The sequence below is a fragment of the Thamnophis sirtalis genome, unplaced genomic scaffold (genome assembly GCF_051295495.1).
Source record: "Thamnophis sirtalis isolate CommonGarterSnake01/CBP01778 unplaced genomic scaffold, rThaSir2_p1.2 scaffold_8, whole genome shotgun sequence".
NCBI lineage: Eukaryota > Metazoa > Chordata > Lepidosauria > Squamata > Natricidae > Thamnophis > Thamnophis sirtalis.
The window spans coordinates 22085812-22111516 of record NW_028261388.1 but is presented as its reverse complement, the minus strand read 5'-3'; the positions used below and the strand labels follow the sequence as shown (position 1 = coordinate 22111516).

General features: G+C 39.2%; 1 protein-coding gene across 2 annotated transcripts in view; it reads left to right on the top strand.

Moving 5' to 3' along the window:
• ATP8A2 (ATPase phospholipid transporting 8A2) overlaps positions 1-25705 on the top strand; it is a 379008-nt gene that overhangs the window by 237174 nt on the left and 116129 nt on the right. For both annotated transcript variants that reach the window (XM_087721235.1, XM_087721234.1), the window contains exon 28: positions 24558-24632. In XM_087721235.1, coding sequence (XP_087577361.1) covers positions 24558-24632 — 75 coding nt within the window. The remainder of the gene's footprint in view (positions 1-24557; positions 24633-25705) is intronic.

The window sequence follows — 25705 nt, the reverse complement described above, 5'->3', positions numbered from 1 at the left end:
AGCTGCGCGTGCACACTTGCTGGCCGCTTGTGTGGAACGATCCCCTCTCTCTCCCTCACCAGTCTGCAAAGCCAGAAAGGTTGGGGAACTCTGATCTAGCCTAAGCGCTAAGGGTCCAGATCAGAACACCCAACTGCGTTTTGGGTGAATTAAACTCACTACCACCATCAATTTGCGTTAGAATTCCTTCTTTCTCTTTCATGCAACACTTCGGTTTCCAGTTGAAGTGCTTGTTTGGGAGATTGATGTTCAGCCCTCTCTGATCCCTACATGGTGATCTAATCCAGATTGGGATTGGGTTTGTTTCCTCTGGTGATTAAAATCATCAGGATCAGCTGCTTGTTCTGTAAATATTCTAATGCTTAGTTTAACTATCATTTTCTCCTTGTTCCTAGTTTTAAATTTATTCCATAACATTTCTGCCTCAGTTTGCAATTTTCTTTTTTTTTAAAAAAAGTTCAAATTGGTTGTGCTTTGTGTACATGTCTGCTAATATATTTTGTCTGCGCTTCCCAATATATGTCTTTTTACAAGCAATTTCCCCTAATATAAATCCTTGAGTTAAACTGGATGACCATAGGCAATAAGTACATCTCATAAAACAAATAATATATCATTTTAATTCTAAGGGTAATTTGCTGCCTTTTTCTCTGTTGCTCACCTGTCTTAGTGGTTCTACAATGAATATATTTTGTATAAAAGATGAGCAGAGTTATCTCAGTATATGTTGTTTTATCATCTGGGATTCCTGGCTCAGATCATTACGTATTTATTGTAGTTTTTCAGCATGGATAGTCCAGAGCCAATATGCTGCTTTCAACTCCTGGATAAAAAAAATCTGACACATAAATAAATAGGTCTCTGAGCAAAGAGATACAGATTAAAATGCATCTCTACATTCATGGCTCATATCGTCACATGTTTATTGTGATAGATAGTCCAGAGTGGCTGTGCTACCCTGAACTTCTGACTGATCGGATATGTTTGTTTCAGAGGTGAGTTGCTGCTGGTTTGGCCCTGTTTGGCCAAACCGGTAATAGCAGCAGCAGGAGGCTCCTCCCACCCGTCCGTCCGGTTCTGCGCATGCACAAAAGCACACACGCGAGCGAACCAGTTAGCAACCCACCACTGGTTGGTTTGTTTGTTTGTCTCAGAGTAGATTAAAATTCATCTGCACATTATTTTTGTTGCATTAGATGGCCATGACTATATCTTTGTATATTTGGTTATCTTAATTATGTAGTAACTTTGGAAAATTTAGTTACTGCTGTTGTATTATTTGAAGCAACAGAACTTCTCCAGGTTCTTCTTAATAGTCCTTCTTGAATGTTCATCTGACAGGGAAAGAAAATAACTTGACTCTGACCTCCGATTTTAATTTTCTAAAGATTTTTCCAAAGATAGGGAAGTTGAAATTCCAAGGCATTCTTGTAGGTAAGAACAGGTCATATTTGGACAGTGGGCGGTAAAAAATAACCTCTTCATCATCAATTCTGCTGATGTAGCTGACTAGAATTGTGAAGGAGGACTGAGGAAGCAGTTGTTCAACCTGAGGCAAGTTCTTCCTAAATTTATAAGAGGAGACAAAGCTCAAGTCTAAGTTTGTTGCTGATAAAAGGAAAACCATAGGTAGCAAGAAGTGGAATGGCAGAGTGAAACTTTAGAAAAAGTCTAGAAGCAAAATGAATTACTTTTGCAGTAAGTTGTTCTTGCATTAGAAAAATAATGTCCTTCAAATATATACAGGTACCGTATTTTTGGGAGTATAAAACGCACCAAGTTTTTGAAGAAGCAAATTTTTTTAAAAAAAGGTTTTGCACTCTGCAAACCTCCCCAAAACAGCCCATTTTTTGCAAAAATGGGCCTATTTTTTGTCCAAAAAAGGGAATGAATAGCCCTTAGGAGGCTCGTAGAGTGCTCCTAGGGGGCTGGGGGGGGGAGATGAGCAAAAAAAGCCAACTTTTCGCAAAAATAGGCCCATTTTTTGTCAAATGTACAGAAGCTTATAGAGTGCTCCTAGGGGTTGGGGGGGAGCAAAATTGAGCAAAAAATGGCCCATTTTTTGCTCATTTCTGCCCTCCCCAGCCCCAGGAGCTCTCTGAAAGCTTCCTACAAGCTATGCACAGCCATTTTGGTGAAGGGGAGGGGTTTCAGGAGGCAAAAATGTATTCAGTGTATAAGACTCACTCAGATTTTCAGCCTCCTTTTTGAGGAAAAAAGGTGCGTCTTATACTCCAAAAAATACGGTAATTCTCGATTTACAACCACAATTGAGCCCAAAATTTCCATTGCTAAGCAAGATAGTTAAGTGAGCTTTGCCCCATTTTACAACCTTTCTTGCCACAATTGTTAAGTGAATCACTGCAGTTGCTATGAACAGATTTGTTATGTGAATCTGGCTTCCCCATTGATTTTGCTTGTCAAAAGGTGGTCATGTGTGACCCAGGACCCTGCAACCGTCATAAATGTGGACCAGTTGCCAGGCATCCGAATGTTAATCATGTGACCATGGGGATGCTGCAACAGTCATAAATGTGAAGAACGATCATAAGCCACTTTTTTCCCATGCTGTTGTAACTTCGAAAGGTCATTAAATGTATGATTGTAGGTTGAGGACTATCTGTATATTTGAGAAATAGCTTTGCTTATAAATTATTTTGCTGTACTGTAGATGCGGGGAGAGAAGGGGCGAGAGATACTGTAGATGAATAGAACTGAAGTTTAAGATGTTTGGCTCCCATGCCTTATTCTTTGCCATGTTAATTTAATTCATTGCTATTGTTTGTTTTATGTATTTGTTGTTCTATTCTATAAGAAACAGATTTGATAGTAAGCCAGATGAAAAGTCTAACAGAATTTGTTTTAGTGCTTTAAAGGCTGTTAATGATAACAATTTTACAACTATTATACATTTCAATATGATCATACTTACAAAATCTTCCTACATATGTACGCTGATATCTTCATCTATATATATGTATTTCATTAGGTGTGTTACTTGGAACCTTGACATTATGTATGTATGAGAAATACTAATATTATTGTTATTAATATTTAACAATATTAAATAATAAATTAATGTTGTTAGTTGTGAAGCCATGTCCAACCCATTGTGACCCCATGGGTAACGTTCCTCCAGGCCTTCCTGTCCTCTGCCATCCTCTGGAGTCCATTTAAGCTCATGCCTACTGTTCCGGTGACTCCGTCCAGCCACTTCATTCTCTGTCGTCCCCTTCTTCTTTTGCCCTCAATCTTTCCCAGCATTAGGCTCTTCTCCAGTGAGTCCTTCCTTCTCATTCGGTGGCCAAAGTATTTGAGTTTCATCTTCAGGATCTGGCCTTCTAAGCAGCAGTCAGGGTGGACCTCCTCTAGGACTGACCGATTTGATCACCTTGGAATCATTTATTGCCTTATAATAAGAAATATCAAAGATGTATACAAAGATGTATATATAGTACCGCTTGTTACTAGGTGACAACAGGATATTTATGGAAATCTCAAAAGAAGCAAGTATGTGTTTATTTGGTGGCAGAAGATGTCCATGATGCAAGCCCTCTTAATTTTAATGGGCAGGCCATTCTATATAATGGGAGTGCTTCATCGGGAATCAGCAAGCTGTGATATGGTAAGTGTGAGACTTTACAGCTGGCTTGGCAGTAAATCACAGATCTCCAGATGCTTAATCCTTAATTAGCTAGGCTTGGCAGAAGACTCTGAGACATGACTTGACTAGTTTAGAATCTTTACTGTAGTCAAAAATCAATCTTGAAACACAATTGTTGATAGCCCACTTTGGTATAAAATAATTCTATTTTACTTATCACTAGAGTCCAAAATAAAAACTCTAGGCTTTTCTGCCCATGGTTCTGAGTTAAGTGCTGTTCAACCAATCTCTCAAAGGCTTCTGGAGGCAGCTGAAGTATGCTTGCATAAAAGTTTTCTCTAAATTGGCACCTGCTGGTTCCTGTTTCCCCACTTTCAGCTCTTGCATTAAGTAAGGCAAGACATCTCTTTTAAAATAAAATAAAAAGTGGTGTCGAGAAAGGAGAAGGAACTTTGAGAAAGATGACAGAATTTGAAATATCTATACAGTACATAAGGGACGCGGTGGCTCAGTGTGCTAAGATGCTGAGCTTGTCGATAAAGAAAGGTCGGCAGTTTGGCGGTTCAAATCCCTAGTGCCGCGTAACGGAGTGAGCTCCCGTTACTTGTCCCAGCTTCTGCCAACCTAGCAGTTTGAAAGTATGTAAAAATGTAAGTAGGGACCACTTTGGTGGGAAGGTATCAGTGCTCCATGCGCCCTTGGCATTTAGTCATGCTGGTCACATGACCACGGAGACATCTTCAGACAACGCTGGCTCTTAGGCTTTGAAACGGAGATGAGCACCATCCCCTAGAATTGGGAACGATTTGCACATATGTGCAAGGGAAATCTTTACCTTTAATCAAGATCACTAATTAGAACTTGTATTTAAATTATTATCACTAAATAACTAAATATTGCAGGTTATTTCTCACCATCTTTGCTCCAGATAAGGGTCCATACTTTTTGTTACCATTGGGTTAAATATTTACCTTTAATCAAGATCACTAATTAGAACATGTATTTAAATTATTATCACTAAATAACTAAATATTGCAGGTTATTTCTCACCATCTTTGCTCCAGATAAGGGTCCGTACTTTTTGTTACCATTGGGTTGAATATTGTTTTATATTTGATGTATTATTTTGTTAATGTTGCATTGTAAACAGCCTCAGGATTCACTGACAGAAGAAGTAGCAAAGGAGGCTACAGGGACCATCATTGACAGATTTAGCCATTGGGCCTATTCCTGCATTACCATTACCAATATTTGTAAATCTATGTAAGGCAATCAGCATTGTGATCTAGTCTCCAGAGATACTTCAGAGATAGTGGATGATATAGTAAAGCAGTAAAGTGGAATGAGGGAATAATAGGAAAATAGAATATTGGTTACCAGTCTGCTTCCAGGTGCAATTCAAGGTGTTGGTGATCACTTTTAAAATCCTTCATGGCGTGGGTCCATCCCACTGGGATTGGCCTGTACCACTCATGCCAGCAGAGAAGGCAAGCTGCGGGTCCCTTCAGCCTAATTATTCCAGCTGGCGGAGTCCAGGAGGAAGACCAGGGGTGAAATTTAGCAGTTTCTGACAGGTTCTGAAGAACTGGCAGTGGAAATTTTGATTAATTCAGAGAACTGGCAAATACCACCTCTGGCTGGCCCCAGAGTGGGGTGGGAATGGAAATTTTGCAGTATCCTTCCCCTGCCATGCTCACCAAGCCACGCCCACCAAGCCATGCCACGCCACAGAACCGGTAGTAAAAAAAATTGCATTTCAGCACTGAGGAAGACCCTCTCTGTTGTTGCCTCCTGCCCTCTGGAACACCTTGCCCCCACAATGTGAGGTGGGCCCCAACCCTCCTATCTTTTCGTAAGGGTCTACAGGCATGGCTTTGCCAGTTGACTTGGGGCCCCAATGGAAGAACAGCCCAATGGAGATGGTTGATGGAGTAATAACAGCTCTCACCTCCACCCTGGGTTCCTCCTGCCCTCCCCATGCATCTTTGGTCTTAATGTATGATTTTAACTTTTTATCTTTTAACTTGGGTGTAACTATAAGCCGCCCAGAGTTAACCTATGGTAAGATGGGCAGCTGATAAATTTAATTAATTAATTTATATTCCACCTTGTTTTCTTGATCTATTGTTAGCAAAGCAGCAGTAATGTTTAGGAGTCTTGCAATACTTTAGCTTAGAGGACAGTCACTTTTTCTGGAGTTTTAAGACCATGGAGGGTCTCCTTTCACAGGAAACTGTTTATATAGAGAGTATGTCGTGATGGGTATGACGAGTAGCAAAATATATGTTTCCAGAAGACAAACTGCTCTTCTCTTTTAGAATCCAAATGAAATTTGGGGGGGGGGGCAAAGGCAATCCTGCACATAAATATCAATATAAAAGTAGAGAAAGGTGCTTCCTAGTTAATTTGTATTTTATTAAAAAGCAATTAAAAGAGGGGACCCCTTGTAGGAATCAGGGAGGTGTTTCAGGCATGTTACTGCTTGTGAATATCATATCATTTTTCCCTGCTTTAGGGGAACACCACTGTCTCAGACAATCAGTATCATTATCCACAAATAACTGCAGATGAAGAGGGCAGTATAAAGCAGAAATATAGTACCTTGCTTTTTAATCAGATATTACCTCAGAACAGTTACAAGGGAATTTCTAGATTTTGCAGCTTGGAATAAATTGAATATTTCTATGCCGTCCTTTCCCCAGAAGGGACTCAGGGCAGCTCACAACCCAAGTCAGGGGGGGGGGATAGGGGATACAAATAGGGGGGGGAAAGGACATGGAAAAACAATACCACAATTTTAAAAACAATCAACAGCCACACCATTCGAGCGGGGACAGGAACTCATCAGCCCCAGGCATGTCGGAACAGCCAGGTTTTAAGGGCTTTGCGGAAAGACTGGAGGGTGGTGAGGAATATATTTTGAACTAGCCGATTACCCAGTGTTGCCCGGGTATTTATTTGTAGAGGGAAAACGTCCGGACCAAACGTAATTTCTAATGTTGGATTTTCCCCCTTAACACAGGGAGCCCTCTTGTGGAGTACTGTAAAGCCATTATTACTATGGCAACTCCACTGCACTGTGCAGTAGAAGCCATTTTACAGCAGTACAGTAGAAGCCATTTTAAGGCACAACAGGCTTAAATTAACACACACCCCAAGGGATGTTATGGCTGTCCTACCCCACCACCACCACCACCACAGTATTTGCTTCCAGAGAGTAAGTCATGTGTGTACCAAGTTTTGTTGAAATTGCTCAAGGAGTTCCAGAGTTACGCTGGAACACACACACACACACACACACACACACACACACACACACACACACACTAGATAGATAGATAGATAGATAGATAGATAGATAGATAGATAGATAGATAGATAGATAGATAGAGATAGACCAAAACTCCATTCATTCATTCAATCAATTACAATGGTGTGACTATTTTTTTTAAACAACATTGCAGTGCTGATTGAGAACCTAATGTAAGAATAATGAGAAATTTAATCAGTTCCTCTTCTTTTTGCATTGGAAGAAGAAATCATCTCCTGTTCACTTCGTGGAACCTCCCCCCCCCCCCAAGTGCAAGTAGAATTCACAGAAGCAATCCCACAATTCTAATTATTGGTCATTGTGGGCTCCTCTAAAGCACTCTGTTGGTCCTCAGGGAGGTCTATGTTCATTGTATTCATTGACAAGAGGAGGGACTGCAGGAATTCTTGCGGTCGTCAAATTCTGAAGGGAGGTGAATAATTCCCACCGCTAATGGTATAAGATTTTCCAAAGAAACTTAAATATAGTATGTTTCAGACATTGCCACATATTTTCACAATGCTGTCAGAAATATAACAAAAGATTCATTTGTCTATTGTTGTCTGGGGAAGACCAAAGTTGCTTACTTGAATTATTAATCAACTCAGACTTTGAGAATGCTGATTTTTAATTGTAAATTTTTAAAGAGGATTCATGCACGCATATTACTTTCCCTGCCTTCCATTTTGGCAATGAAGCATTTGAGAAGCCGCTTTGATTATAATATATGTAGTTCCAGCATGGCAATGAAAGACAATTGCAGGAATAATATTTTTGCTTCTGGCATTAAATTCTAAGAAGAACCTTTTTTCATTTGCTTAAAAATGGCTTGCAGCAACTTCTCTCCTATTGACATACATTTGGCTTTAAATTCCCAACAAATATTAAATATTTCGGCCAAGCTTTGCAGACAGAGAAAGAGAGGAAAGTAATACTGGTAATATTAGTATTCAATTTCTCTTTAATTGCCTATGGTACTATTTCTAGGTAAAGTAATAGGGACAAAGTTATTGGATATATTTGAAGAAGAAGCAAAAAAGAAGACAGAGGAAATATGTATAGATGGAGATGAACTGTAGCTGAAAATATACTTTGATCCAAGTAGACCAGTGGTGGGTTGCAGGCGGTACGCCCCGGTATGGGCGTACCGGAGCCTGCCCGGAGCACGGATACCATTCTGGTTCGGTGCTCTGGAGGGCCCACCTGCCCGCCCGAGCTCCTTACCTGTTTTTTAAGGCTTCCGTGCACGCTCATGGTGCATACAGCGCTTGTGCAATGCTCCACAGAGCAGCTGGAGCATCGCAGAGGTGCTAAGACCGGTTGGAATGTGATCCAGAACCCACCACTGAAGTAGAGCCAGTTAAAGAGAACAGGTAGCAGATGTCTAGAAAAAGTCAGGGCCTGAGAACATAATACAGGAAGTTCTCAACTTTCAACATGCATTTAGTGACAGTTCAGAGTAACAATGGCACTGAAAATAGTGATTTATGACTGTTTTTCACACTTATGACAATTGCATCATCCCCATGGTAATGGGATCAGAAATCATATTTTCTGGGTGATGTGATCACCTTTTGCAACCTTCTGACAAGCAAAGTCAATGGGGAAGCCAGATTCACTTAACAAACATGTTACTAACTTAGCAATTGCAGTGATTCATTTAAGAACCATGGCAAGAAAGATTGTGAAATGGGCAAAATTCACTTAACAAATGTCTTAAATATGTTTCAGACATTGGCATTGTTTTTTGTCAACATAAAAATGTATATTGAAAAAAGGTGCATCAACAAATAATCATATAGAATAGAACAGTGATGGCTAACCTTTTTTATTGTTGCATGCCGAAAGCTTCCTGGAGCCAAAAACGTTCTGTCCCCCCATGCATGTGTGGCAGAGACCCAAAAACCAGCTGGCTGGCAGGAGGCACGTGAGCATGTGCGGTGGAGCTGAACTGGGGTGATGGCTCGTGTGCCCGCACAGAGGGCTGTATGTGCCACCCGTGGCATGTGTGCCATAGGTTTGCTATCACGGGAATAGAATAACAGAATTGGAAGGGACCTTGAAGGTCTTCTAGTCCAACCCCCTGCTTAGGCAGGAAACCCTACACCACTTAATACAAATGGTTATCCAACATCATCTTAAAAACATCTAGTGTTGGAGAATTCACAACTTCTGGAGGCAAGTTGTTCCATTGATTAATTGTTCTAACTGTCTCCTTAGTTTTAAGTTGCTTCTATCCCTGATTTGTTTCCACCCATTGCTTCTTATTCTACCCTCAGGTGCCTTGGAAAATAGTTCGACTCTCTCTTCTTTGTGGCAGCCCCCTGAGATATTGGAAGACTGCAATCATGACATCCCTAGTCCTTCTTTCCATTAGACTAGATATACCCAATTCCTGCAACTTTGCTTGCTTGACACAGATTTAAGGAGTGATATTGTCTACTGAAAATTTATTCCTATTATACCAATTCAAAAAAAATGAAAGCCTGGTGGCATTAAATCTCATGTCAGTTTTATATCTGTAGCTACAATCAAAAGTTAAGACCGTTTCTTTGCTGCTTGATATTTCAAAAGTGGAAAGGAACTACGGATATCACCTTTCCTATTTTTAAATGAACCTGATTAAAGCTGTGCAATCTTGCTATGGTTACAAGGCAAACATGGAGAAGTAAATTGATTGGATTCATGAACTAAATCATAAGAATTGCAAACTTTCAAAAATTCATTCCCCAATATGGTAACCTCCATATGCTTTCAACTATAATTCTCTTAATTATGCAAAATATGAAGCATTGTTTAGAAAGAATCATGTTGACCAACATGAATTGAGAGATTAATTATAATACATGTTAACTTCAAAACCAGAAAGATGATGCATGTGTGACACGACTAATTCAAAATTATACTCAAAATATTTTTTTAATTAACAGAGTATTTAATATAATAAAAACAGTTCTCCTAAATTCAGAAGGTTGTCAATAAAAACATAAACATTTTGAAATGGAAACCATGAAGCTTGAGAGAAACCAAATGAAAATAATACAAGCAGTTTCCCTCTAAGTTTGCTCTAAAGCTATACTAGAAAGCTACAGTACAGAGTTTATTATTATTTTTTTGAAGTTTTGCCAAGATTTGTGCTATGACTAATTAGAAAAAGTAAAAAAAAAAGAATCTCCTGTTGTTTGGTCACCTAGAAGCCAAACTGTAATGAAAATGTACATATCATTCTCCAATATTGAAAAATACCCTCTTCATACTTGTTTCTTGGAAGCAGAGAGAATTACAAAATGATTGTTTATGCTGTAAAGTTGAGCTTCTTGGAAGCATCTGAAATATTGGAAAGAAGATGGTTGGAAAAAAGAACCTTTGGTTTGATCTGCATCAAATGCTTCTTGTGTGGCTCTTTTTACAAAATAGAAAATTAACAGAAGAGTTGCTTTAAGTTAATCAAAAACACATGGTTATCATCAGAATATGCGTGTATGTGTATACAATATAAATAATAAAAGGTGAAGAATCCCTCAAATTGAGTATGGCTCCTAGTGAGTACATGGACATACCCATGAAGCTTTCTTGGCCAACATACAGAAGTGATTTATGATTAATTTCTTCTGGGATGCCTTTTTTGTTTATTTTCAGTTTTGCCTATAGCTTTGAAATATCCTGATGGTCTCCCATCCAAGCCTGATTGCTTAGTGCTCTTGAGATTAACTAAGACTGCCTATATGTTGTCACTTAAAAGATGGCTTCTGGGAAGAAGAATGTCATCTGTTCATTGTGAGATGCTCAAGGAGGCAGATATGCAACGTCTTGCCAGAAATGAGTGGGTTCTTAGATTAATTAATATGTTCCCCGGGTCCACTCCCAATCATGTATAAGCTCATTTTGCATCTTATACTGGCTTACGAAGCAAATATCTGCTTCCAATGATGAGTGATTTATATGCAGAAAAACTGCAGGCATTGGGCTGTTTATTTTATTCTCAGAGTTATTTGCCTGACTTACAGCAGATTTTACCTTTCTTCTCTCCCGATTTTCCATTTCAAGCCTTGCTTCCATTTTCCATTCTGTTTCCAGATGTCACTCCCAATTTCTACCTGAATAATTATCTCAACTAATGTGTTTCTACAAAACTGAGTGAAAAGCCATAAGGCCAGAGGGCATATACATGACCTTAAGTCCTAAGGCATTCTGCTGGCCATTAATTGTCAGAGCCTGTCCCCCTCCTTCTCACAGGAGACACTCAATTTTTCTATCCTGAAGGTAAAAAAGCTGGGAGGGGTTGAATTGCAATTTAGCATAATTCAACTGCATCAAATAAAAAGAGCTGAAATGCTCTAAACCTGCCAGTTAAATGAAATATTGATTTGATCATAATATATTAAATATTATTACACTCTGAAAATCTTTCTTGCAATAGTCTTTCAAATTGTCAAAATATACCAAAGAAATCTTATATTGAGTTAAGTCATTGCTCAGCTTTGTTCAGTATAGTTTCCAGTATAGTTAAGCAATTCCCAACCAAGCTAGGCTGAGTGGGAATTATGGGAATTGTGGTCTGCACATCTGGTGAGCATCAGGTTGAGTAGGATTGCACCGATAAACCAGAGTTATTGAGCATTTTTCAGGCGAAGGGATAGGTTCCAGCCCATCTAGAATTAGCCAGGAATTGAACTTGGAACCTTAAGCATGCAAATTATATGCGGTCAACATTGAGAATAATAATGGACTGGGGAGGAGGGGACAAGATGCTGAGATACTACTTTTGCAGCTTCCACACACTATGAATAAGATCTAATTTTCCTCAAATCCCCACTGATCATTCAGATAAAGCCAGAAATGCAACTTCTTGCCAGCATTTTTGAATGGGGACTCTGTGGGTGCAAATTGTCCAGGTGCCAGCTCCTCAGAATATGGCATTCACACAATATTCCAACAATGAAAAGGTTTAGAACAATTAACAGTGGAATTCCAGAAGTTGTGTGTGTTCCAACACTGGAGGCTTTTGAGAAGAGATTGGACAACAATTTGTTTGAAATGGTATAGGGCGTATGGTAAACCTTTTTGGCACCAAGTCGGGGCCACAACCCAGAAGAAGAGCCCAGGGAGCATGTGCATCAGGAAATGAACTTCCAGTTTCCAGCATGCACATGCGCATCGGCCAGCTGGTCTTCTGATTTCTGGCGCGAATGCACCTGCAAAGATCAGCATGCTGGAAACTGGAAAACCAGCTCTAAAAACCTCCAAAGTCCCTTCCAACTCTGTCATTCTATCTTTTTATGTTTAATAGAGGAGGGAAAAGGTAATAACTTTCAAAAATATTCATGCATATAATATTTAATGCTTGTTGGTGAAATCGCTTCATAATCTTACAGTCTTGTATATGTTGGCAGAAGCATTACTTGGTCTGTAAGATGCTTTTAGCTTTTGGAATGTTGTAGAGAAAATTGTATTTTCCCAGAAACATATTCAAACGTTTTTCATGTGGGTGTGGTAAAGAGAAGCATAGGAGGGAGATATATTTCACTATAATGTAGAGGCAAACTGAACATGATAGTGAGTGACATAATCTTGTATTTATCTCTCTGGCATTTTTATCTTCATTAGAGGAATTCTCCTCTTGAAGCCAATGGGATCATTTCTTTCAGTGGAGTTGGGCAGGTCCACCAGGATGGCATCCAAAAGATTCTCTGTCAGCTTCTGATTCACAAAGTAACCCAGCCTTTCAAATTAATGCCTTTTTTTAGCTTTCTAGCATTTGCCCAAGTGAATTCAATTTACCCTTTTTACACTTATTCTAAATACTATTTTAACTCTTCATCCCAGAATATGAAGGGTTAAGCTTCAAAGATGTAGAATCCAAAATAAGTGAAATGTAACACAATGTTATTCTAAAACTCCATCACAATAAAAACAAACCAAAAACATGAAAGCAGCAGAACAAGCTAGCATAACACTTGAGCAAATATGTCTTTATTGCCCCCAAATAATAGCAGTTCCCCTGGTGAGTTTCAGAGGAAGGTCATTTTAGAGGCAGAGGTGTTCCCACAGAGAAAACTCTCTACTTAGTTTTGATAGAATCAGCTCCCACTAGTGAAGGAACCCAGGGAGAATTAGAATCAGGAGTGAGATTGAAAATTTTTAGCAACTGCCCGGTTGCTGGGGTGGGCATGGCCATAAGAACGTGGCCTAGTTGGCTTCCTGCACCATGGCTTTGGTGGGGGGTGTTTGCCCTCTCCAGGCTTGGAAGGCTTTCCTCAATCCTCCAGGAGGGCAAAAACGGGCCTGTTTCTGGACTTCCAGAATTTCCGGGAGACCTGTTTTTCACCCTCCCAGAACTTCCATGTGAGCCCTGCACTTACCTGGCATGATGAATGGGCCATTTGGAAACTCCTGGGTGGGCGGGGTCAGCCGGTCCTTGTAACTACCAGATTAAAATTAACATCCGGTTCAACCAAACTGGTCCGAACCGGCTGAATCCCACCACTGAGAAGTATCTGGAATTGCACAGATCAATAGGAGATTGTAGCAAGGCCGTGATATCAGCAGCTCTTCCAATTTTGCTGAACCAAAACTTCTGACTAATGGCTATGGTGGCTAATCTCAGTTGTCATACAGATAGTCCTTGAATTGCAACTTTAATTGAGACCAAAAATTCGATTGCTAAGCAAGGTGATTGTTAGATGAGTCATGCCCAATATTACAGCATCTAAAAACTATATGAATATACCCATCTTAAGCATGATTTCTACATCAATGAAAATTGGAAAATATGTCTACCAGGAGAGCATATGGGTGGGGGGGGGGGATAGACATAGTTACAAGCTTCTAAAATGGGAAAGTTTAAGATGATTGATCTATCCTGAGTGGCACCCAACATATATCCACAACTGTGGAAATGATTGTACTAGAGTCAGTGGCAGCTCCTTAAGTTTTCTTTACAATAGCCCTGAGGTCTGATAAAATACCTATGTATGACTAAAACAGTCATACATGATTTTGTGTTGTTGGCATATATGAAAATCAGTTGAGTGACTTGAAGAAATTATGACATTCAGTTCTGTTAGTAGTAACTTGGATGAAATATATATGACAATTGTAGATATGACTTAACCAAAACAAGGGGCATAGTTCAAAATGACCATTTCCTAATTTTTATTTTCTTTCTTTGAATCTTTCTCCCTTATGTTTTCTCCTTCGCAACTCTAGGCTTACATTAATAACTTTTGACAAAGGTTGGTTTGTAGAGGTCTTCTGAAATTAAGTTGAGGGAAGCTTACTGTAGACAAGTAATGAACTATATACTGGAACTGGAATACTGCATCCAGTTTTGGTCACCACGATTTTAAAAAAGATGTGGAGACTCTAGATAGAGTGTAGAGAAGAGCAACAAAGATGATTAGGGGACTGGAGGCTAAAACATATGAAGAACGGTTGCAGGAATTGGGTATGTCTAGTTTAATGAAAAGAAGGACTAGGGGAGACATGATAGCAGTGTTCCAATATCTCAGGGGGCTGCCACAAAGAAGAGAGAGTCAAACTATTTTCCAAAGCACCTGAGGGTAGGACAAGAAGCAATGGGTGGAAACTAATCAAGGAGAGAAGCAACTTAGAACTGAAGAGAAATTTCCTGACAGTTAGAACAATTAATCAGTGGAACAACTTTATTATTTATTTGTTTGATTGTTTGTTTATTTGCAAAATTTATAGGCCGCCCAATCCCGAAGGATTCCGGGCGGCTTACAAAGAAAAAAGAAAAAAGAAGTAATAAAAAATAAAGGAAAGACAGGTTTAAAAAACATCACACATGCACTCAATCTGATCGGGGCTGGACCTCAACAGTGAGGTCAACAGCCCCAGGCCTGCCAGAATAGCCAGGTTTTAACAGCTTTTCTGAAGGCCATGAGAGTGGGGGTAGCTCATTCCAAAGGGAGGAAGAAGGCCCTCCTCCGGGGAGCCACCAGCCGACATTGTCTGGCTGACGGCATCTGAAGGAGGCCCACCCTGTGGGATCTCACTGGCCGCTGGGAGATATGTGGCAGTAGGCGGTCTCGCAGATACCCTGGTCCTAAGCCATGTAGGGCTTTAAAGGTAATAACCAGCACCTTGAATTGCGTCCAGAGACCAATAGGAAGTCAGTGCAGCTCACGGAGGATAGGTATAATGTGGGTGTACCTTGGTACACCCAATATCGCTCACGCTGCTTCATTCTGGACTAGTTGTAGTCTCCGAACACTTTTCAAGGGCAGTCCCATGTAGAGCGCATTGCAGTAGTCCAGCCTTGAGGTGACAAGGGCATGAGTGACCGTTTGGAGTGCCTCCCAATCCAAATAGGGCCGCAATTGGTGCACCAGGCGAACCTGGGCAAAGGCCCCCCTGGTCACAACCGACAGATGATGTTCCAATGTCAGCTGTGGATCCAGGAGGACCCCCAAATTGCGGGCCCTCTCTGAGGGATATAAGTTCTCACCCCCCAGGATTAAGGATGGACTATCTGGGCTGTCCTTCGGGGGCAGCATCCACAGCCACTCAGTCTTGTCGGGATTGAGTGCAAGTTTGTTTACACCCATCCAGATCCTGACAGCTTCCAGGCATTGGCACATCACATCCGCCGCTACACTGAGCTGGCACTTGCCTCCAGAAGCTGTGAATGCTCCAACACTGGAAGTTTTTAAGAAGAATTGGATAACCATTTGTCTGAAGTGGTGTAGGACTTCCTGCCTAAGCAGGGGGTTGGACTAGAAGACCTCCAAGGTTTCTTCCAACTCTTTTATTCTGTCCAAATATACATCAATAATTTGACTCGGTATGAAGCAGCTTCCTATTAGCTTGAACAGGAATCTTTGAATAGTAACCAGAAGATTATATGATCACTTGCCAATAGTTTGCTTATAACACATGTGTTCTTCATTGATTTAACATCCCCCCCCCCAAATGCACTATACCCAAAACTCTTGAGACATTCAGTTTTTAATCATAGGATTACCCTTTGCCAGCCCATTCAGTGCTTTGGAGTTGTCTCTTCTTTGTTAGTATTGTAGCTAATCCACATTTGAGAAGCTGCATGAAAACTTCTGTAATCACTAAAATATTTTCAGATATGAAGTTCAAAGGCTGAGTAACAAGACCAAGATAACATGGTAGAAAATATCCAGATTTTTACAAAACCAAACTCTTGAATGCATGCCCTTGCAGTAATCCTTTCCTTCATCAAGGGAGACATCTCTGTCTATCAATCATGTGGTTTTATACAGCAGTTGAAATGCTGCACATTTGATGAAAGAGGTAAAAGATTGTCTACAGTACATTAGAAGTATATCTTTCTCTTAAGGAGAGTTGCTAGTCAATTAGGAACTGGTTTATAATTATTGCAAGCTTCCACAGAACCTGTATTAAACTGTTATTGGCAAACAGTTTAACTTTGTTAAACTTCTGATAAATAAACTAAGGGGTTCAATTATTTCATTGTACAAAAATGAGTTCAAGAAAGCAGTTCAGTATGAAAAAAGTTTTAAAACCATTTCATATTAAGAACAGACAGAACATTTGTTGATCAGTTTGGGCTGATAGAGAAACACCCTTCAATGGGGTATAAAATAGCAATATTGAATTATGGAAAAACTCTGGGGATGTAAAGTATATGATTTGAATACAGAAGAGGGCTCTATTCATTCCAGTTAAAATCATCAGAAAGCAGAGACAGACAAATCTGTTTAGTTCATTCTGTACTGATAGGCCTATGTGTGCTTATTTAAACAACTCTTATCCCCTCTTTCCCTAGTTTTGTAAAAAGAAGAAAAATCAGCATAAAATTTTACATTTCAGTTATTCAGTTTTATTTTGAATATGATGTATTTACTGCTGTTGAATCAAGCATTGCTATGCAAATAGATATCACTTAGATGCCTATACTAGTTACCTTAGATCTAATGCATTACTACATTACATTTTTGAACTGCTGAGCAGCTAAAAGCAAGTGTGTGTATGTGTGTGTGTGTGTGTGTGTGTGAGAGAGAGAGAGAGAGAGAGAGGCTAATGAATTAACTCAAGTTGAAGGAGGCCTAATGCATTTACCATCTTCATGCCTTTGCAGAATATTTTAAAAGACTCTGTTCAGACTCTCTTAAACTTTACAATTTAGAGACCTATGATGGCAGATTCCACTGGATGACACATTACAGTTGATAGTCTCCAGATCTGCTTAGAAGTTGCACAAGGGCCTCTTGATGGCTAGTTTGACTGTGATGCAAAACTCTCTTGTCTCTAGAGGTCAGCCATTCCCTACACTTCTCCGTGGGGGAAAAAAAAATCTACCCACATTTCACAGAAAGCGGTCCAGGTCCTTAAGGGTCTACTGAACAACGCAGTTAAGTACTTGTATTTAGTTGTAAAAGATCTCTGCTCTGTTGAAAGTCAACAATATTAAACCAATGTGCTTGGATTGAGCAGCTACCAATTTGTCTATTTATGACATAAGGGGAATTCATTCCTGATTTGCTGATCCTGGCATCCAGATATAGGCTTTGGATAAAGGAAGGCCACTTGTATAGAAAATTAAATGTTGCTGAAGCAAGTAAAAGATTGTGACTTGCCAAGTTTTTTTTATGCTGACAACAGGCACGGAATATTTTTGGACACGCATAAATGGATTTATATAAAATTCCTCACTTCTTGTTCAGACAAAAAGGATTTGAGTCTAAAAACACTGTTTGGCCTTTCGTGTTATTTATAGCTCATCCCACCAATTCAGTTCCCTTAGAACTGAAGAAGCTTCTTGGATGAGAAGCTACAGTAAACGTTTCCAAGGGGTCGGGTATGTGTGTGTTTGTGTGTGTGTGTGCAAACAAAGTCCAGTTGCCTTTTGGAAAAGCACCTTTGGGAAAGCTCATCCCATCCTTTGCCAGTTTGGACCCCAATTCACAAACAAATATATTATCTCATAAGCTTTAGTGGGTCTCAGACCATTTCATCTAATCCATGGAATATTTTCGCGAGAAAGGAGTATTGTGTTTTATTTGCATGCAGCTTTCTATGATGAATATAAAGTTCTGTAATGTTCTTCATTTTATTCAGACTAGATTCACACAACACATGTGTTGTTGAATCAGTCCATTACTGTGGATTAATTGTGCTAAAGCTAAACCATAACAATCTAATCAAGATTAATAACATTGTGCAAACATGACAGCTAAATTGTAAGGACCTGGTCTGGTAATTAATCCATTAACAGAAGACAATGCATGGAATCTTAAAGTAACCAAACTAGCATATTTACATAATGCTCTAAGCCATAAAAACCTAATCAAGACTAATACATTGTGCAAACACAACTGCTAGATTTCAAGGACCTGGTTTGGTATGCAAACCAATTTATATCCCTTAACTATTCCACATAGGATCTTTTTGATTAGCTTAAGTTAAGGGGGGAATCCTTTACTTGTATTCACATGATAAGAATAAAGTGGGTACTGTACTTCCATTGTTGTTGTTAGTATTCACATGATAAGAATAAAGTGGGTACTGTACTTCCATTGTTGTTGTTAGTTGCGAAGTCATGTCAAACGAATCGTGATCCCCTGGACAAAGTTCCTCCAGGCCTTCCGGTCCTCTACCATCCTCTGGAGTCCACTTAAGCTCACACCTTCTGCTTCGGTGACTCCGTCTCATTCTCTGTCATCCCCTTCTTCTTTTGCCCTCAATCTTTCCCATCATTATGCTCTTCTCCAGTGAGTCCTTCCTTTTCATTAGGTGACCAAAGTATTTGACTTTCATCTTCAGGATTTGGCCTTCTAAAGAGCAGTCAGGGTTGATCTCCTCTAGGACTGACCAGTTTGATCGCCTTGCAGTCCAAGGGACTCACAGGAGTACTTCCATTTATTTCCATTACAGAGACATTATATACACTCCTGAAAGATATTCATCACAAAGAAGATTTTAAAACGATGTATTATAAATAAATACCATATGATAAAAATAACCTGCTTTGTTAGGCAAATATATTTGGAAAAGTCATGCAAATTAAGTGAATATCAGTGATATTCTGTTATTTTTTTATTTTAAAATGTTCCCCATATATTGTACAGCTATAATAGGCGCCTGTGATAATTGTTGATAACCGTAGTTGCATCAGCACCTATTTCCTTCCACAGGATGGATGGTGGAGGGATAGTTCTACCCATTATTAAACTGTCCATTTTGCATAAATGTATGCTTTTAGAAAAGTTGGCTTGTTATCTCATCATCTTGACATATTTAAATAAACCAGCATTTAAATAAATTAGTTTATTTGTTTCAGACTTTAAATGTCTCAGAATAATTATGTGACGCCATTAATTGCAAATGAAATTGCTTAGAGTCTTGTTCAAGTAGGTTCATTTTTAACTATTTATCCATCTTCAACAATGAAGAAACCGAAGTGATGGGAAGCTTCTGCCTTTTAGAATCAACCATCAATAGTAAAGGCCCAGGCAGTCACAAAATACATTGCACACTAGCATTTTGTAGAAGAGTCAGGAAGACCTTGGGAAAGAGATTTCAGACACTGTGATATCAGAATAGGGGAGGCAATGTTGTTCTCCCTAACACTCTATAAGTGGTGGGATTCAGCCAGTTTGCACCTATTCGGGAGACCCGGTTGTTAACTTTTTAAGCAATTCAGAGAACCGGTTGTTGGAAGAAATCTTATTTTGTTTTTTTCCAACTTTACAGGGCTAATCCTGTAAGGAAGGCAGAAAGGAAACATTCTGGTGTTGCTTCTAGCTTAATCTTTATATTGCCCTGCTTACAAAAAACTGCTTCTCTGGTTAACCCTTATTACATGTAACAGCTGAAGTGAAGCGCCCATTGACGTGAGTGACATTGAGTTGGCCACACCCACCCAGTCACATGACCATCGAGCCACACCTACCCAGATGGTCATTAGGACAAAGAACCAGTTGTTAAATTATTTGAATCCCACCACTGCACTCTATGGAAGTGAATCAGGGGTGAAATCCTCCTGGTTCGGCCAAACCAATAGGGAAGATTGTCCTTGGGTCTGAAAAATGGTATTTTAAGAAAAAGTTTCTGAGGATCATGCGGCTCAGCTGTGTGCCACGCGGTCATTGGAACCTTTTCCCCTGCTTTTTAAAGCATTTCCCCGAACCGACAGGGAAAAAAATGCTTTAAAAATCTTTAAAAATAGCTTCCGATGACCATTTATATAGTTGGCAGCTACATAAATGTGATAGATGAATAAAAATTAATAAACAGCTGCAGTACAGGATTGCCAAAGCTCCAGCTCTTGGGCTGAACATGGGGACCAGAGGCATCTTCCTTGGGAATGGCCTGCCCCTGTCTCCTTCATATTTCTCCCTGCCTGCCACCATTGGATCCCCAGCTTTAAATCTGACTGTACTTGAATTTGAAGCTTCAGAATTTTCTTTTCTGCAAATATTTTATGGATAATGAGGTGGGCCATTCTGATAGGCAGGCTGGCCAGCAGGCGATAAATAGTTAATGGAACAAAATAGAATTTAAGAAGGATTTTTTTTCCTCAGAGAGACATGAAAAGACATTTAATAACTCTGGATGCTTTTGCTCATAGCATTTCATATCTGTGGTCTGCAGCCCCCCCCCCCCAGGGGCTTGGCACACAGAGCTTGGCTTGGCAGGCTTTCCTGTAGACTCACCAAGTCTGAGTCAAGCATGGTCAGTGGCTGGCCTGCAAAGTCTTAGCAATTCTTGTTAAAGTCAAGACCTTTGAGAAGAAGGGAGGTGACTGGGTTGGACGTATGGGAGTTCTGGGGAAATTGTGTGTATGTGAGTGTGTGTGTGTGTGTGTGTACACACACACACAAATATTCATATTCGTATTCATATACATATACATATACATATGATAGTTAGATGATAGATAGATAGATAGATAGATAGATAGATAGATAGATAGATAGATAGATAGATAGATATAAATATAGATGATAGATAGATAGATAGATAGATAGATATAAAGATAGATAGATAGATATAAAGATAGATAGATAGATGATAGATATAAAGATAGATAGATAGATAGATAGATAGATAGATATAAATATAGATGATAGATAGATAGATAGATAGATAGATAGATAGATAGATATAAAGATAGATAGATAGATATAAAGATAGATAGATAGATGATAGATATAAAGATAGATAGATAGATAGATAGATAGATAGATAGATAGATAGATAGATAGATAGATAGATAGATAGATAGATAGATAGATATAAAGATAGATAGATTGATTGATTGATAGATAGATAGATATAAAGATAGATAGATAGATGATAGCTATAAAGATAGCTAGATAGATAGATAGATACATATATATATATATATATATATATATATATATATATATATATATATATATATATATATATATATACATACATACATACATACATACATACATACATACATACATACATACATACACACACACACACACACACACACACACACACACCCCAGTGGTGGGTTCTGGATCTCGTTCCAACAACCAGTACGGTTGGATCAGGCCTGGTGGCATCCACATGGATGTGGGCAGCACACGCATGCGTCTTAGCGCTTCTGTGAGTCTCCATGATGCTCCAGCTGCTCAGCGGAGTGCAGATGCTGTACACGCCGTACAAGTGTGTGGAAGGGCCAAAGATTTAAAAGACCGGTAAGGAGCTTAGGTGGGCAGGTGGGCCCTCCGGAGCACCGGAACGGTATCCGGTGCTCTGGGCAGGCTCTGGTACTCCATCCCAGGGGTGTACTGCCTGCAACCCACCACTGATACACACACACACAAACACACATATATATATTAAGTTTAGACTTAAAATAGACAATTCAGAAGATTGAAGTTAGATATAATTTCAGAGTATGCCTAGTTCTCAATCTACCTGTTAGTCTATATCCAGAGGTGGGTTGCTACCGGTTTGGACTGGTTCGGCTGGGTAGGTAATAACTCAGGCGGACACGCACCCAAACCGGTTCTATGCTTGATGGCGCCATCTTGATTTTCTGTTCTGCACATGCGCAGAACAATCTTCATTGGAAAAATGTATTTTTCCCTTTTTTTATCTTTTCTAATGTGCGTATGCGCAGACCTTTTAAGGCCATATTGATTTTGTAGGACACAGCCACTGAGCTTCAGGTGGGTTGCTTAAGCCACAGGAAACAGCCTTAAACTGGAAAAAAACTGAGCTACAGTTTAAGATACAATATATCTGTTTCCTGTGGCTTAAGACAATGGATTGGGTGGGTGAAATAGGGCTGTCTTAATGCATGGGCCTGATGGACACTTGTCCATGGGCCCCACAAGCATAGAGGCCCCATACTAATCTGTTAACCCTTCAATGCACCTTGTATCATATAAATACAGCAACATATTTATTACAATTTATTGCATTTTTTATTAATACTAACATGCAAATATATGTTTAATTTTATTGACTGCTTACATTTTTATTCTTGTGAGTAGTTGTCATAGGAGTCACAGTACATTGCTTTGCCCGAGGCCCATAATGCTATTAAAACGGCCTTGGATGAGTACCATGCTATATGGGTTAATTAGCTTATCAGTGTAAAGAAAGATTATACCTCCAAATAGTTTCGTCTGATAGCCATTATCAGTTAGACAATTATTATTAAATATATTCTATATTTAATTGCATTACAGAATCATAGAATGGAAGGGTTGAAAGAAATCAAATTCACAATATGTACATAATTTCATTTCAGCAGATCTTAGAATTCATCTCAATTCTATTGTATGTCTACAGCAGGAAACCGGTGCTTAAAGTATTACATTTACACTAATTGATCTCCCATTTCTGTACAGTATTATTGCTACTGCCTTTGCAAATGTGAACATTGGGATCAAAATCAAAGTTTTTGGCAATCAAGACCAATGAACTCTACTCAAAATTCAGCACTTGGGTCTATTAACCAAGGATGGAAGCAGGAACACATGTATTTGTTTTATTATTTATATACAGTATCTGAAAAGGCTCCAGTGGGACAGAGAGGAAATATCCATTTGATTACTTGGTAAAAGTCAGATTTCAGCTTTTGGCTCTTAATACCTGACACCTAACTATGCCATTATGACATAATGTCTAACATATTTTTTTAAAATTATCCCATAATTTAATATGGAAAGTAATCCTTTTTAAAAGCAAAATAGCATTCACTGGATCTATATTTCAGGGACACATAATTGCCTCTTCTATACAGTTGCCTAATTTCCTATTCCCTAAAATAAGATAGGTGTGCTTTTAATTGCAAAAATTAAGTAGGCATAATATACCATATGTTTCGGAGTATAAGATGCACCGGAGTATAAGACGCACCAAGATTTCGAAGAGAAAAAGAAGGAAAAAATAGTTTTTGGCTTCCTGTGGCCGGTTTTTGCTCTCTCTAGCTCCCAGGAGCACTCTGCAGGCCTCTCAAGCCTTCTGCATGCTCCATTTTTTTTTGTAAAAACACGCCCATTTTTGGCCTACCAAACTCCTCAGAAGTGCCATTCTTGCTCTCTCCAGCCCCCAGGAGTACTTTACAGCCCTTCCAAACCCTCTCCATGCCCCGTTTTTGCCTAAAATGTACGGGGTTTCGGGAGGCCCAAATGGCCATATTCAGTGTATAAGATGCACCAACATTTCCACCCTCTTTGGGGGGGAGAGTGTGTCTTATACTCCAAAAAGTATGGTACTGTTTTAACTAAACCTTTTTGAAAGCAGAACAGACATCTTTGGATAGATTCTTCCTACTTCTAAACCACAATTGTGTCCCACTCCAACCGCACCCAATACTGCTTCAGAAGGTTATTTATTCTTTCTAGAACTTGACTGGACACTTATCTCTACTTGTGCAACTTTGGATTGCGTTCCTTTTATATGTATTTAAGAAATACTGTAGTCATCCCTATAAAACTGTCAAAACTAATTGTACAAATACAAGGGAGTTTTCTTCTATTCAGTATTAAGTATCTCAGAATTCAGTGCTACTGGCTTATTGCCGATTGTTCATAAAATGCATAGCTTTAGACTTTGATTTCTTCTGATTTCTAATTCTTCATATTGCATAGCAACGCTGAAACTCTAGGGAGTCTTTGAAGTATCATACTTTGCCACCCAAATCACTCTTTGGAACCAGAATTATGTTGTTGTTATTATTGTTTTCAATATTTCTTTAAAATAATCTTTTCAACTTCTTCATCCATTTCAAATCCTAAGGTGGGCAAGCATAAGGCATAGGCCACTGTAACAGTATCACGTATTTACAGGATTATTTTTCTTGGCATGCAGTTTAGATTTTACATGCTATGTGGCTGAAACTAGATTAGCTTCTAGTGCTAAAGAATACTCACTAAGAATTTGCTAGCCCTGACGAATCGTTGTATATGCTTACAAGTTTGTTATTTTAGTGTAATGATGCGAATTCTATAGATTGTTCCAACACTCCTGTAGTATTCTCTATTTAAGGAAGAACAACTGTCAGCGCTTATTTTTAGAATTTGCTCAGCAGCTGCTTCCAAACGATATCCACATTCCATGTGCTCGTCCACTGTGTAGAAATGTGTTGTGTCACACTGATCTAAAGCTTTGTGCAACCTTTCTCTATTTCAGCTTTGGTTTGCATTCGTTAATGGATTCTCTGGGCAGATTTTATTTGAGCGCTGGTGCATTGGGCTCTACAATGTGGTAAGTGTACTCCCCTCTCCACTGGATATCAGGCCAAACTGGGAATGACATTCCAGGGCTGTTCACGTCTATGCAGTTTACTTCATCATCTATCCTCTTCACTTGGGCTTGTTGGCCAGTAGGCCTGAACAAAAATATAAAGCTTTTGCTTTTATTTCTGATGTGAAATAATTGCTTAAAAATTTAAATAATTCTTTAAACCTAGCAAATGCCTCCACAATGTATGGCCAACTGAGTCAAAGTGGCCCCAACATGGACAATCATGCAGGATATTCTATTCCACAGAGGAATTATTGAGTCTCTCATCTGCACCTCTATAACTGTCTGGTTTGGCTCTGCAATCAAACAAGACAGACAGAGACTTCAACGGATCATTAGAATTGCAGAATAAACAATTTGCTACCAATCTGCCATCCATTGAGGTCGTTTATACTGCAGGAGTCAAAAAGAAGGCTGTGAAAATAACTACAGACCCCTCACATCCTGGACATAAATTGTTTCAACTTCAACCCTCAAACGATGCTATAGGGCACTGCCCACCAGAGCAACTAGACACAAGGACAGTTTTTCACAAATGCCATCATTCTGCTAAACAACTAATTCCCACAACACTCAAATTATCTACTAAGACTGTATTACTATTATTCTTCTCTTTCTTCCTAGTACCTATCTCTTCCCACTTATGACTATAACCATGTTGCTTGTATCTTTACAATTTATATTGTTTTATTTTGTTTCCTAGCATAATTTGATTGCTTATTAGTAACCTACGGCTATCACTAAGTCATCTTATGATTCTTGATGAATATATTCCATTTTATTTTTCTTTATGTCCACTGAGATCATATGCACCAAAGACAAATTCCTTGTCTTTGGCACATTTGGCCAATAAAGAATTCTATTCTATTCTATATGGTTCGATTGTGTTTAGAATAGAATTCTAAAGTAGGAAAGAGTTCAGATACAGCAGGATAGGCTCCTTTCCCAGGGTCAGAGGCTGCAGATGGGCTGCAATTGAGGTCACCAGGGAGTGGAATTGTCACAGAAGTGGGAAAAACTAATTGGGTGGATGG